The 14,965-nt window shown below is 27.9% G+C and overlaps 1 protein-coding gene across 2 annotated transcripts in view; it reads left to right on the forward strand.

The window, feature by feature from the left end:
* The window catches only part of LOC105361319 (solute carrier family 41 member 1-like), a 20,610-nt gene extending 11,106 nt beyond the window's left edge, over window positions 1-9,504 (forward strand). For both annotated transcript variants that reach the window (XM_011498449.1, XM_011498448.1), the window contains exons 4-6: window positions 4,167-4,606; window positions 6,025-6,245; window positions 9,109-9,504. In XM_011498449.1, the coding sequence (XP_011496751.1) occupies window positions 4,167-4,606; window positions 6,025-6,245; window positions 9,109-9,449 (1,002 nt within the window). In that variant the 3' untranslated portion in view covers window positions 9,450-9,504. The remainder of the gene's footprint in view (window positions 1-4,166; window positions 4,607-6,024; window positions 6,246-9,108) is intronic.
* The last annotated feature ends 5,461 nt before the right edge of the window (window positions 9,505-14,965 follow it).

Raw genomic sequence — 14,965 nt, forward strand, 5'->3', positions numbered from 1 at the left:
AATTAATATAATTGATTAATTAAATTAATCAATTGATTTTAATTGAATTAACCGAATGAAGAGTATTAACAACTAAATATTTACATTTTATTTTGTAATTTATATCGAACTTTAAAATGTAATACATTTCAAATTAGAAAAATATAATATCATGCATAAAATATCATTATATTGAAATAAAATTATATACATACAACATTGGATTTGATTTATCGAGATCAGTGATTTCTATTTTATATTAATTGCCTTTGCGATGTTGCTACAGATTTTCCTTAATATGCAAATTTTTAATTTTCTTAATATGAAAACTACCTTCCCACTTTTACGTATAAACAATTTTATTGAAAAATTAAGTATAAAAAGTATTTGAAGGTCAAATTTTATCAAATATTTAAAGTAATCTTATGTCTTGAATTATATTTTGTATTAATAATTTGTATGAAATTTTAATAAAAAATATGTTGTGGTTTAATGAAAATGAATTTTTCACTCTATTGGTTTACATATTAAAAAATAAAAAAAAAAAAATATATATATATATATATATATATATATAGGTATATTTCAAATAAGATATTATTATATTTTAATGTAATTACAAGTTTTTCTCTATACAAAAGGAAAAATAATTTAAAATTTGAAACCCTTTACTAATATTTCTTATATAATTTTAAAGATAAACTAGAGTCAGTTTTAAATATATCTTCGCAAAATCTGTATGCGCCATGGGCAAAAGGAGTCAGATCATGCGCAATGAGAAAATAGGCAAGGTATTAGGCATTTTGCGATAATGAAATGAATAAATCATCCGTCCATCTCAGTGGAAGCTCGATAATCATAAAGTTAAATGTCATGTCAGTGGTTTATTCTCTGTTTTACTGTTTTACTAAACAATTTTAGCCATGCTAGGAAATTCTTATAAAGATAAAAAAATGTCTAGATTCGTACCAAATTATTGTTAAAAGAATATATAAATTCATAAGGCTATATAGCTTTTATTTATTATAGCATATAATTAAATGTCTTATTGTTGCTATAATTATAATTCCTTATACATGATTACGGGGACTATTTTACGTAATGTTATAAAGAAACTATTAAAAAATGATTCCATTCGATATTTTCTTCTTTTTCGAATTATAAAAATTGACGTTACAGTGTGATGAGAACTCAATTCATATCATTAATATTTTAAACTGTTTGGATTTTGATAATTAAAATTGTCTTATAAAAATTCTTATTTTATATGTCTTATTTTTTTAAGCATATATGTCTTAAATAATGATAATTTATAAACAATATTATCACTATATTTCTATATTAGAATGCTTCCTCTTTGTTACTCAATTTTATTTCTCTATTATTATAGCTATTTTTTTTCCGAAATATCTCTGCGAATAATAATAGTATTAATAAATTACGTTAAAATTCATGGTAGAATTCTAATGAAGTACATTTTGATCATCTCCCTAACAATGAAAATCTTGCTCGCACCTGAACAAATGTGCATCGTGCGTAAATCATTCGAAAACATTTTCAAGTTGATGAAAAAATTCACTTCACGATCGGTCTCCTAATTAATAATCAATTGCCATGAATTTCTATGCCAGCTTAGCTTTCACATTCGCTATTATTTGGACAGGTATTACATAAGACTGTGGACTTGGCATAGCCGAAGGTTGATAAAATAATTAACGAGAGCGCGGGTCAACATTGTTATAGCACAAAACCATTACAATAACGTTCGGTCTTCGCTCCTGTTCACGCAATTAATGACAATATGCATTAGAAGGCTCCAGGCGCAACTCATCAAAGCCATTGCCAATATTGACTTCTACTACTACGCATGAAATTTGCCGAGAGTTCACTTTAAAAAGACACGCGGTGTTAACTGTTCAATTTTCCCAGCAGCTGGCCTTGCGATCCTGGATAGTCCAGGTTTCTTAATCGGTATCCGCAGCCCGACGGCTCCATGTAAATCCACCTTCGACTACGACTGGGACTATCGGCGTAACGCAGACAGCCTCATATTTGCCCGGGACACACACACACACACACACATATATACACATATGCATATATACGTAATTCACAACACGAGATGCACAGCACCGTTTGATGAATATTAGACTTTCAGCAGTGATAGTAGCCGCGGGCGGTAACAAATCGAGCTTTTTTTCTCTTTTTCGCATGTTGGGCATAAAGGAAAAGGGCCGATGGCAGATCAAATGGAGAACCATTATGATCATATGCGGGCCCTAATTTAATTTCCAATATCGTATTATTACTGTATTCTATATACTCTATAAAGCGTATAACATCGACAAACTTCCAATACATATATCGATAATTTTAGCCTATTGATTTATTTTAAGCCTCTATCGAGAAATTACTAGAGATTATGAATAAAATTAGTTTATTTGTGCTTATACGTCACCGCGTCATTTTCGTTTGTTTAACATTCAATAACCATTTTACTAGAATTATTCGAGTCTCTTTCTCTCTCTCTCTCTCTCTCTCTCTCCTATCTATCTATCTATATATATATATTTGAAAATTTATGTGTGTATATATATATATATATATATATATATATATATATATACACAAATTTTCAAATCTCGTATATAAATATTCAAATGAATGTAGTTTGCATTTTTATTTGATTTGAAAAATCTTTATTTTAAATATATCTTTTTTCCATAATTAGTCTCAAGATAAAGCTAGAGAAAACTTTATATTAGCTTCTACAAATAAATCCAATATTATTTTCATCAAATTACTTTATTATTATTATTTCCGAGTAAATATATATATACGTATGACTATTACTGAAATTATGAATAGAACTTTATAAAATATGTATATACTTTCGATACGTTTGATCTTAATGTGTTCACCAACATTACATATTATTATTATTATTCATTATTTTTATTAATACTTTATTTGTAATATAAGAGAATGGCATTAACAATCTGTTATAAATGGCTTATTATATGAAATTTCAATGGTTTATGAAAACATTTTTAAAGTTTTAAAACTTTTTTTTTTTTTTAAATGTTATTTATTTCTTGGCTCACTATTTAACTTTATTATTCTACGGCACAAAATACTATTGTGACGTTGGGCTCAAGTTCTAAAAAATTTTTTCAATACACGTGTTGCATTTATAATTACAATTTATCCTTAACCTTTTTGCAAGTACATTGATTTCACTAATTAAATATATTAGTATTATTTACAATAATTATTATTCTATACCGTACCCTATATTTACTATATTTTATTAATTTAAAGTACTGTAATTAGTACAAAAATGTTAGTTTTGTTTAGGTTGTTACTACAATCTTAAAGTAACAAAAACAATAGTAATACAAATAGTTGAAAAATGTATTCTTCGTACACACTCAATTATTGGATACATTATTATATAAATATAATTTAAGTATAATTTACAGTATTCTTTACTTAAAGCTATTGCGTGCTTTTTTGAATGATACAAACCAATTATTTTATCACTTTGCATAACGTATATCGCGATAAAAATAATAAATCATGTTAAAAAAAGAAAAAAACGCGGTACGTATTTTTTCTTGTATAAAGTCAAATTTGTCAGTATAATAAATATAACATATAAGAATATTGCATAATCGCCATAATTGCCATCATTGTCGTCACTGTCACTATCGTCATCATCATTACCATCATCAAAAAATTATACAAAATTATTATTGTATCGACGCAATACTCCAAATACAAAAACTACATATAATTATACGGAAATATAGTAAATAAATCAAAGTTAATTTTTATTGATTAACTAAACTAAGCTGGTATAAAAATTGAAATAAACCGAATTTCATACTTAATAAAATTGCTGTGAGCCAATCATATAATGCATTTTCTTTAGATTATTGTAAATTATGGCAAAATCTAGATTAGAACTTGCTTCGTGTATTTAAAAAAAAAAAAAAAAAAAAAAATGCAATTACTTTGACAGCTTTAGCAGTGGTACATAAAAAATTTTTGCGAAAATATAAAGAGAGGCAGAGGGACTTAGTAAAATTAATAGCTCGGGCAACAGGGAGAAAGTGCCGTGAAATTTTCCCGTTTGTAAATACACCCTACAACTAACGGGTGCATACGTTTGTGTACGAGAACAGTGCCAAGCGATAGTGGTGGGCTTCCTGGGCTCGGTGGTGGCCATCGTCATGGGAGCCATACGCAACGGCACCGTCTCTCTCGACCACGCCTATCTACTCTGCGCGAGCAGCCTCGTGACCGCGTCCTTGGCCTCGTTCGTCCTCGGGCTCATCACCGCGGGCGTCATCGTCTTCTCGCGCCACTGTCACATCAATCCGGACAACGTGGCCACCCCCATAGCCGCGAGCCTCGGGGACATAACCTCGCTAGCCCTACTCTCCTGGATATCGACGATACTCTACGAGTCCATCGATAAGCAGGACTGGCTCGCGCCCCTCGTTATCGCCTGCTACGTCCTCGTTACTCCCCTCTGGGTCTGGATAGCCAAGAAGAACAAGTACACCAACGACGTCCTCTACTTTGGCTGGACACCCGTCATCGTCGCCATGCTCATCAGCAGGTCGGTACACCAGTTTTTCTCTCCTTACACGTTCTCCCCGTAATTTAGCTTCTGCCATTCTGCTGGCAACTTGGACAATGAAAGCCGCTCATATAGAATTATATTGAGGATCGGTTGTGCTTAGACTTAGGCATCTTATCAAATGGGACTTTTACCCTAAAATCCATACAGGCACGTGTAATTTGTCAAAAAATTTTATTTTTATTTTAATGCCAGTAGTTAAGCATTGATGTTACATCGACTATACATAAATAAAATTGGACTGACGAATGAGTGTCCGTTATCTGCTGGCTTTAATTTGACGATTCAATGTTTATTATGAAAATAATTGCGAGGCCAGATAATTTTAACCCATAATTAATATCGGTATAATAGCACTACAGGCAGACATGCTGTCGTTGATTTAGAAATGAGAAATTGGCATTCGATGATTTTTTTTTCCCTATGTAAAAAAAATATGCAACGTAAATTCCACACAACTGTCTATGAAAGAATATTAAAATTTGTCACGCAAGCTTTTAAAAAATGATCTTAAATTGTGTTTATGTTTTTTTTTTTTTTTTTTTTTTTTTTTTTTTTTGTTCATAACATAAATATTTAAACATGAAAGAAAGAAAAAGCTATGAATATATATATATATATATATATATAAATATGAATTTTAAGCTAGAGATTTATCAACAGTGAGCGAGTGATTTGAGTAAGCATATATTTACCTTATCGTAGAGTGAGCATTAAATTCTCATACTACAGATCATTTAGTAGTGCGCCTAATTGAAACGAACTTACTTATATATTATCTTGATATTATCATAAAATCGTATGTTAACTATGAGCGACAGATCTTATATAAATAATGCCAATGCTTATCTAATGATTACCATTGACATAAGGCAAATCTATATAAATCTGTGTTAAAGTATTGTTTGGAAAAAAAGATTAATCACCAATAAGTTGTTCAAATTGATAATTTAACAATATTGACATTGAGCGCACCGGATATTGTTACGGATTTGACCAACAGCACTCACACTTGTAATGAATGATAAATAACTTTCCGGACGCGTAATATTAACACATTGAGGAAGCGGACATTATCAATGCTGCTGTTGAAAAACTTAATAGATAATTAATATATACGAATGTAGAGGAGAGAACAAAAATTCTTAATTCTACTTTTCGGCACTTAAAATATGAAACAAGCTAAGACTACAGACGCTCCACATTAATAATATTTCACATACGACAATGTCATTCATATCTCCAAGTGCAGATACTAATTGTCGATAAAGACAGATAAGACAGAGGAATTGAAAGCGCCCGCACTCTAAATATAACACGTACAATATCGACCACAGAGCAGGCAATTAAAGTACAAGCCGACGTAATGTTAAATATCACATTACCTTAACTTTCAGCTGCGGTGGACTGATTCTCGAATTTATGGTGTCTCGCTTCGAGAATCTCACGGTCTTTCAGCCGGTAATCAACGGCGTCGGCGGCAACCTCGTAGCCGTCCAAGCGAGCAGGATCTCAACAGCTCTGCACAAACAGGCGGAACTTGGCACACTCCTTATCCCTCCAGGACACACGCATCCGGTTATCTTCATCACCCCCATTGCCAGCTTCTTTGGGAAAGGTGAGGGACAGCAGGCACAGCACGTGCCTCGGGGCTCTATCGAGTTTTTCGAATCGCGCGACTTAAGAACGAAAATTCCTTCTCAAGATAAGCCGTAATCGTATCAACGAACGTCTTTTTTTTGTAATCGGCGATCGTTTCCTACTTCCTCACGTTCGATCATTAGGAATTATACACCTCGTTGTCGAGATAGTATTATCTGCCGGATTTCTTATTGAGTCATGGATCATCGAGTCATTCAAATTACTCAAACTATTCAAATTGTTCGACATATCGTTGTAAACTATAAAAATTATGCTTAAAATTGATCCTCCAAGTATAAATAATTTCTGGAGAAAGAATGATAAAGAACAATAAAAAAAAAAAAAAAAACAAACAAAAAACAACAAAACAATAAAATATTTAATAAAAATTTTATAATTGGATAGTATTTTGAGGTGTGTAGATTAAGAATGTCTATCTTAGAACGTTGAACGATGAACGAATTTTCAATGAACTGACTTTACGACACATAAAATTGATTTAGAAAATTAGTAAAATCGTCTTGAGTTATCTTGGAGAAAACATTATTACAAATATATTTAAATTTTATATAAATTAAATGTTTTCTGCTTGCCGTTTTCGACGCTTGATTGGTAAAACAGTGCACCGTCTTACTTTACGATCTAAATGAAAATATTTATGATCATTTTTTTTTTATTCGACTTGTTTATATTCTCTAAATTATTCGGGTTAATTCGGCATTTAAAAATATTTCTAAAATTTTAATATTCACAGCTTACAACAGTACATTATAAATTAATAATACTGACAAAATTAATTTCTCGGTAAAAAAAAAAAAAAAAAAAAAAAAAAAAAAAAAAAAAATACTCTAGCTAACAATTCAATTACAAGTATTCTTGTAAGAAAGCAATCGTAGAAAATTAATTAACTAAATTAATAGAATATTAATCGTATCGTAAATCATATCGTAAATGTTTACCTATAATTCCATACTTTATGTATTTATAATTATATAATTGTAAAATCAGTTAAAAAAAAAAAGAAAAAGAAAAAAAAAATTAAATAAATCACTCATTCCTACACAATGGAAGATGAAATATAGCGTTCGTTTAATGTTCTGTACAAATAAGATACAAGGTTGTGATTCGCTGCATAACATTGTAATTGATATGATCCATCAAATTAAATAGCAAACGCTTGATTGACTTAACTATCATTGTATCAGCAAGGGTCACTGGGTGACACCAATAGTTTATTAAAGTCCGTGAAAAAAAATTAATACCTCAAAAATCCAAGATATTCAAGTACCTTTGTTTATAGTATTTTATTACAAAATAAAAATTTATCTTTAATATTAATTGCTTTTGGAAGTATCGAGTTTTTATAATCGCCAAAAGCTTTAAAATTATAAATTTGTAATATTTCAAAATGTATTAAATTGTTTCATTTTCTTTTCTTTTTCTTCATCTATTTATCAAGATAAAAATAAACATTACTAAATGTGAATATACTAGCTATATGCAATCTACGCTAAGGATATTTTATACTCCTGATATAATTTTATTACGAACTAATACTTTTCCTAGCAGAAAATATGAAAATATCTAGTATATTTTACATAACGACTATTCCGATACTTTGCATACACATTTATAAAGGCTTTTTATAATAATGATTTTAGGAAAACCATTTTAATCAAATTACATTATAGTACATGATATGTGTTTCCAAAATAATTCAAGGCAAATTTTTGTTTTTTTACTTTAAACCGAGCAAAATTAGTCTCTGTCGATTAAATTATATTTAAATAATATTATCTGATTTTCTAATAACGTTTAGGTTTAATATTCAAATACCAATCAAATATTAAATGTATGAAAAATTAGGCCTTCGATATAAATTAAAGAAGAAAAAATAACGAAAAAAGAAAGAAAAAAGAATTTAATATTTTTTATGTATGAAATATTGTTTATTCGAGAAAAAATTTTATTTCTTTAGTCAGTCATTGGTATCGTTATTATTTTATTATATATATATATATATATATATATATATATATACAATAGGGGAATATATTTTTATAAACTTGTAAGTTTATAAAAATATTTGACCAATTAACTTGATCTAATTAGTTTTGAAGTTTTACCACTGAAATAAAATAACGACCTTATGGACATACAAATGTGAATAAGACCTTAGGAATTATCTTCTAGTATTAAATAATAGGATCTAGGGTCCGTGATACAGTCTAACCGTCTCTAACTATCGAGAGAATTGTTGCTTAGATTGAATGTACCAAGCATCATAAAGTAATAAAAATTTAATGGTTGTATAAAAAAAAAAAAAAAAAAAATATATATATATTAAATATATATATATATATATATATATATATGATAAAATATAATTACAAATTGAAAATAGTAATATTTTAACTGAATAGATAATGACATTTAAAATTGCCAATATTTTTCTTCTCGTTTGATAAAATAATCTTTAATAATTTTTGCTATTTGTAACATAGCGCTCTGCTTAGCAATCCTATTAAAAATAAACTTAATAAATATCATTATCTTCGAAATATTTATGCTAACCCTATGATATTCCATTATTCAATACATTAACGATTAATAAATCGCGTTAACGACATACTCGGACGACCGCGATACTGGTGAAAAATCTAAATATAATAAGACATTGTCGAGCTCAACTATCGAAAGTGGACTGTCGGCGCTCTAAATAAAAAAAAAAAAAAAAAAGATAAGAAAAATAAGAAAAACAAATAGAAGTCTGTGATATCGAAGGTCGGTAGAGAATATGCGCAAAGCGTGTAATTTTAACGTTTTTCCAATGCTTTCAGGAATGCACGCGCGAACTACTCGCGTCCTCATGGGAATGGTAATACCGGGGCACGTGATTTTCATTTACCTGATCAACTACATGAAGGAAGGCCAAACTTCAATGAGCACGCTCTTCGTATTCGTCTACCTGTGCGCGGCGATGCTTCAGGTGGCAGCCCTGCTCTACATCGCCTACATTATGATCCATTGGATGTGGAAGCGAAAAATTGACCCGGACAACTCGGCGATACCCTATTTGACGGCGATGGGCGACCTACTGGGCATTAGCCTCCTCGCCATTGCCTTCCAGTTCCTTTATCTCGTCGGTGATCAAGAATTCGGCGAGCCAATCAAGCCCTGAGGCACATTCAAGCCGATTTTACGGCTTAGCGACGGAAAATCGAAGCGCGCGTACATACAACTTATCTCCACATGCGCTCATTCCGCGTTCATGTGAAAATCCTTAAAAGAAACTGCGCGTTACTGTGCTTCGTGCGTTGTATATACGCTGAGACGACTGAGAATATAACAACACAGGACCATCAATTTCTTCATTTTCTCACCTCATTCCTAGCCGTCTCGTTCGGTTATTATTATTCACGTGGAAGATAAACATACTGACGCGTATCCAGCCTTACAAACTTGAAAACATTTCTATTGTAAATTCTATTGTAACTCATGGACGTTATTCGTCTGCGTGCCCGCGCTCGCCTCTATATGCGTGTAAATGGACGAGTCCTTTACTAATGGTTATTGTTGTGTGATAAAGCCATCGGTGAGCCGCTGATTTGCTTCTTTGCGCGATATGCACTGACAAAAGCCTCTCGAAATGAAATATTCATTGAAAATCATGTGATTTTATTTTGAAACGAATTCACGCCACGAGCCGTCTAGTTACGAATTGAATTAAATGCAGTACATATGTAGATAAAGTATACTATATATGTTTCCGGACTGGATGCCAATTAAACTATACGTTTATGAATTATTTTTTATTTTATTTTATTTTATTTTATTTATTTATATATTTTTTTTTCTTTCTTTCTTTCTTTCTTTCTTTCTTTCTTTCTCTCTCAGTCAACATTGAATGCTTTATACATTGTGTACATAAATGTAGGCATAAATTACCGGGCACTGTCAATGTCATCGTTTAGATTTGGAAAGTGAGCTTTCGTTTTAATAATTATAAAAATTTTTGCCCTTTATGAAAACTTTTACGTGCAATGCACCTTATACTCGGCATATTAAATGCACCTCGGATTCTTTCAATAAGACATATCTTTTTTTAATATTTTAATGAGATATTACCGCTCTTTTAAATAGTTTCGCTCGTTCTTATGAACTGTAGTACGCAATGAAATGCATTATTAATATAGTTTTTAATTTAACGTTGAATTTCAAATTTAGCAATTGTCTAAGATCTTATGTAACTGTTATTTTTGTTAACGTTCTTTGTATATTATGATTTTTTAACAGTATGTAACGTAAAAAATTACGTTTAATTTATGTTAAGTTATATATAAATAATTATTGTAAAAATAACACAGGGGATGTGTTAAGATACAATTATCATTGATATATTATATTTTTCAACAGTGTACCGTAAAAATGTATATACAATCGAAATATAAATATAATTATTATTTAAGATTTTTTTTTTATTTTTTTTTTATTTTTTTTTTTTTTTTTTTTTTTTTTTTTTTTTTTTTTTTTTTTTTTTTTTTTTTTTTTATATAGTAGTTTAAGATAGTCATGTTTGTTTCGAAAAATATACTAACAATAATAGTAATGTAAATTTGTATTGCGAATCACTATTTGAAATATGATTATGATAACAAATTGCTACAAAAATTAGTTACAACAGTGATGTATATATTATTATCAATTCTATATTTATAACATGCTATTTTGAATGATATATCTAAGCCTTAAATACGATTAATACTTTATTGCCGAACAATTACGTTATCTAGAAATGTTTATCATTCTATTTCACAAAAGTGCCGAGATCTTAAAATTACAAAAGAAAGCTCGTATAAATGGAAATTATAATTAGAAAATTCGGCTTTGTCGTTTTAACAAACTTATCTTCACAATAACGTTATTTCGCAAAATTAAATAATGTCAATTCAAATGAAATAGTTAGACATCAATTCAGTGTAGAAAATTTCAAGTCCAACAAAACAATTATAATAATTATTTTACATTAGTTAACATTTTTAAGGATTTTTATAATACGCAATGAATCAATACATATAGCTTTTGTCACAGGCAAAAAGTCATTTTACTCTTCTGTCGTTAAATGTCAATTACTTTATCTTATTTAATGGCAAATTATCACGATTTTTGAAAGATAAGAGATATGTATTATAAAATGATAAGTACAAATTTAAGATATAACAAAATTTTATATTTTTCTTGGGCTTCGTATTCGTTAAGTTTATAAAAGTTACGATTAAAAATGTATATTATTATAAATTATTAAGACGAACACGTTTTTATTATGTACATCATTTAATTACTATAATTATTTCCAATGTCGGTATGCTATTGTCACTTCATCACATTATTAGCAAATTAAATTTACCTTTAAACGATTATTATGCATGCTTAATAGATTTTTATGAACATTATTAATAGTAGAAATTATTCGAATGAAAAAATAATAAATTTTTATTATAGTATTGAATTATTTCAATATATAAGTAAACGCTTTTAGAACACTACAACAGAATTATATAAATTTCAATACTTATACGTACAATTTTCATCTAACGTAATATCATTAGGACAGAATAACGTGTTGGTATTTCATATTTTTCTTTAATTTAAAAATGCAGTATATATAGTATAAAGTTTCATTAAAAAAATATATTTTGTATTATTATTTACGTTAAAAGAAAATTAATTTACAATAATAATGTGGACAGATTTATAATTTTCACTTTTTCCTTAACTTTTTAAAGTAATTAATAATTTTTTTGTATTATAAGTAGGTAAAATTATTGTTTTATATTATTGTATTCTTGTACTCGTTAGTTATAAAAATTAAAATTACATTTTACTATTGATACAATCAAGTGAAACAATATAAAATTATTCATGATGATTTTTAAAATAAGAATATTTTAAGTTGATACGAATCCGAAATAAACATATTTCTATTAGAAATGATTTTCAGTCGACGAGTTTGTTATTTTTGGCCCTTGACAATTCATTATTATAATAAAAGTAAATGTTAAAATTTTATAGACTTGGTTGTTCGTTAGATTAATACATTATTAGTTAAGTGTACAAATTAATATTGAAGATAATTTTTTTTCAATAACGAATAGCTTTAAATTTGTAAATATTATAAATATTAGAAATGTATCGCCTTTGACAGATTAATATTATGAGAGAATGACTAATATTTAGTCTATTTTTTTATATATTATATATAACAGACAAATTATACAATCGTTAATAAGATACTTATCGCTTCGAATTTATGAAAAAATTTAAATAAGATTGATTTAATAAATTTATTCTATGGAAATTTATTCTACGGAGTAAAATTTTACCGGACAATAAAAAAAAAATTACATTTGAAAATTCAAACTCGGACCTGGAAAAAGATTAAATAAATTTCTTAATCTGTTTATTCGGTATAGCGTGTATTAAATAATTAAATAATTATTATCGCTTAAATAATTCACTCGAATGGAGATTTAGAAAAAATTGAAAAAAAAAAAAGTCTCAAACTTGATCTCGAAAATAATTCGCTGTATTTATTAGAATAGATGAGTAGTTTAAAACGCTCGTGCCTGTGACAAAATATACTAGTATTTACTCATGTGTTACATACACGCTCATAAGAGATAAAAAAATATATTAAAATAATAATCGAACATTCGATTTGTAGAATCCAAAAATGTGAAAAGTAATAATTGATCACAAGTTTCCCATCCTCTCTCTCTCTCTCTCTCTCTCTCTCTCTCTCTCTCTCTCTCTCTCTCTCTCTCTCTCTCTCTCTATCTATCTATCTATCTATCTATCTACCTACCCATCTATCTATCTGTCTGTCTTTCTCTTTACCAATCACCCACATTAAGCAATTATTATTAAATTGTACAAAGATCACCGACTTGAATTTGTTACGGTGTACGATATTTGTAAAGTTCTCAAAAAAACATTAAACTATAATTTAAATATGTCCTATTGCTAAATATATTTATACACTTCCATTATAAAAATATAAAATAATAGTTAAGTAGAAAAATTTTACAGTGTTATACAAGAATTATTTTTTAAAATTGTTATAATTTTTTTATTAATCTTATCAATAATCATATTATATTATACTGTCTTATCAATAGTAAGTTCTATAATAACAACTTCGTATAAGAATATTATAAATATTCAATAACACATTTATATATTATTATGATTCATATTTTATTAATTATTTATATTAATTATTACGAAATTTTATACAAATTGTACTCAGTATAAAATTTGTTAATTTTTAGGTAAAGATAAATTGTGCCGATTGAGTTGTTATCCTTAAGAATGTATTATATATTGCGAGTAATTTTTAATCGTATAATTTAACGAATTAATAATGCAAAATTAAAATCGAACTCTAGGAGAGAAAGGAAATGACAGAGAGAGAGAGAGAGAGAGAGAGAGAGAGAGAGAGAGAGCGAGGGAGTAAAAACCAAAGATCGTACGAAAGGTAAAAAGAAAAAAATGCGAGTTTTCGTATTAGTTCCTTAATATAAGTAATTTAAACTTAAAAATTGATCGATCGAATGATATATAAAATTACTAATATAAAAAATCGATTGTTATATCATTGCCATAAGCATATTTGTGAAAATCTTGGAAGCGAGACTTGAGCGATATAATATTACTTCTATAACATATAAAAACGAACTATGAAATATTCAGTCGCCCTTTGGTCTACGTTTCTCTTAACTATACATTTACTAATTGTTAATATATTTTTAAATTGATATATTCATTGCTGTTATTCTTTTCTGTTGCACTTAAAAACATTATCCTATTTCGTTTTTTTTTTTTTTTTTTTTTTTTTTTTTTTTTTTTCATATTATTCCTTTTAAATAAATGTATCGTAATTTTAATGATAGCGTGCAACATTGCTTTTTTTGAGCGTGTATATTTGTACTTTGCATTTTTTTAAGACATATAATTAAAAAAGAGATAATTTCGAAAGAATTAAAAAATTTATCATAGCTAAAGGATTCCAGATATTTTGTAATAACAGAACTGAAATATTTATGTGTAGAATCTCATGTATATTTTTACAAATGATAATAAAAATAAATAAAATGGTATGCTCCGTTTGCTCAGAGTCTACTTCTCTTCTTAAATTTGAATTGGAACTTATTTCCCACAATTGTTAATTAGGAAAATCACAGATTACTATCACCTTCGGCAAAGTTACAAAAATAAACTTTTTATTTATTATATTAAAAAAAAAAAAAAAAAAAAAAAAAAAAAAAAAAAAAATAATATGTATTACATTGTATAATTAAAACATTAAAGCAAAAAACATTTGTACGAAACAAAAAAATTAATTTTTTCTATTAATTCGATAGGCCAACCACTTAAAATGGAAATTAAATTTTTATTATTAGTATAACTGGAGAAATGTATTGCTTAAATATTTATGTGCTTTTCAATGTATGCAAAGCTTTGCAAATTGTATTATTAAAAGAATCGAAATTTTTAATAAAATTATTAGTAGAATTGTTGCTTACAATAAATAATCAATTTCATAATGATATTAGAAAATGAAATATAAATTATAGAATATACAAATTTAGTTTAGCCAAAAAACAAAAAAAACAAAAAAGTATAAAGTTTTACCTA

Source organism: Ceratosolen solmsi, unplaced genomic scaffold (assembly GCF_000503995.2).
Source record: "Ceratosolen solmsi marchali unplaced genomic scaffold, CerSol_1.0 scaffold30, whole genome shotgun sequence".
In the NCBI taxonomy this organism is placed as follows: Eukaryota; Metazoa; Arthropoda; class Insecta; order Hymenoptera; family Agaonidae; genus Ceratosolen; species Ceratosolen solmsi.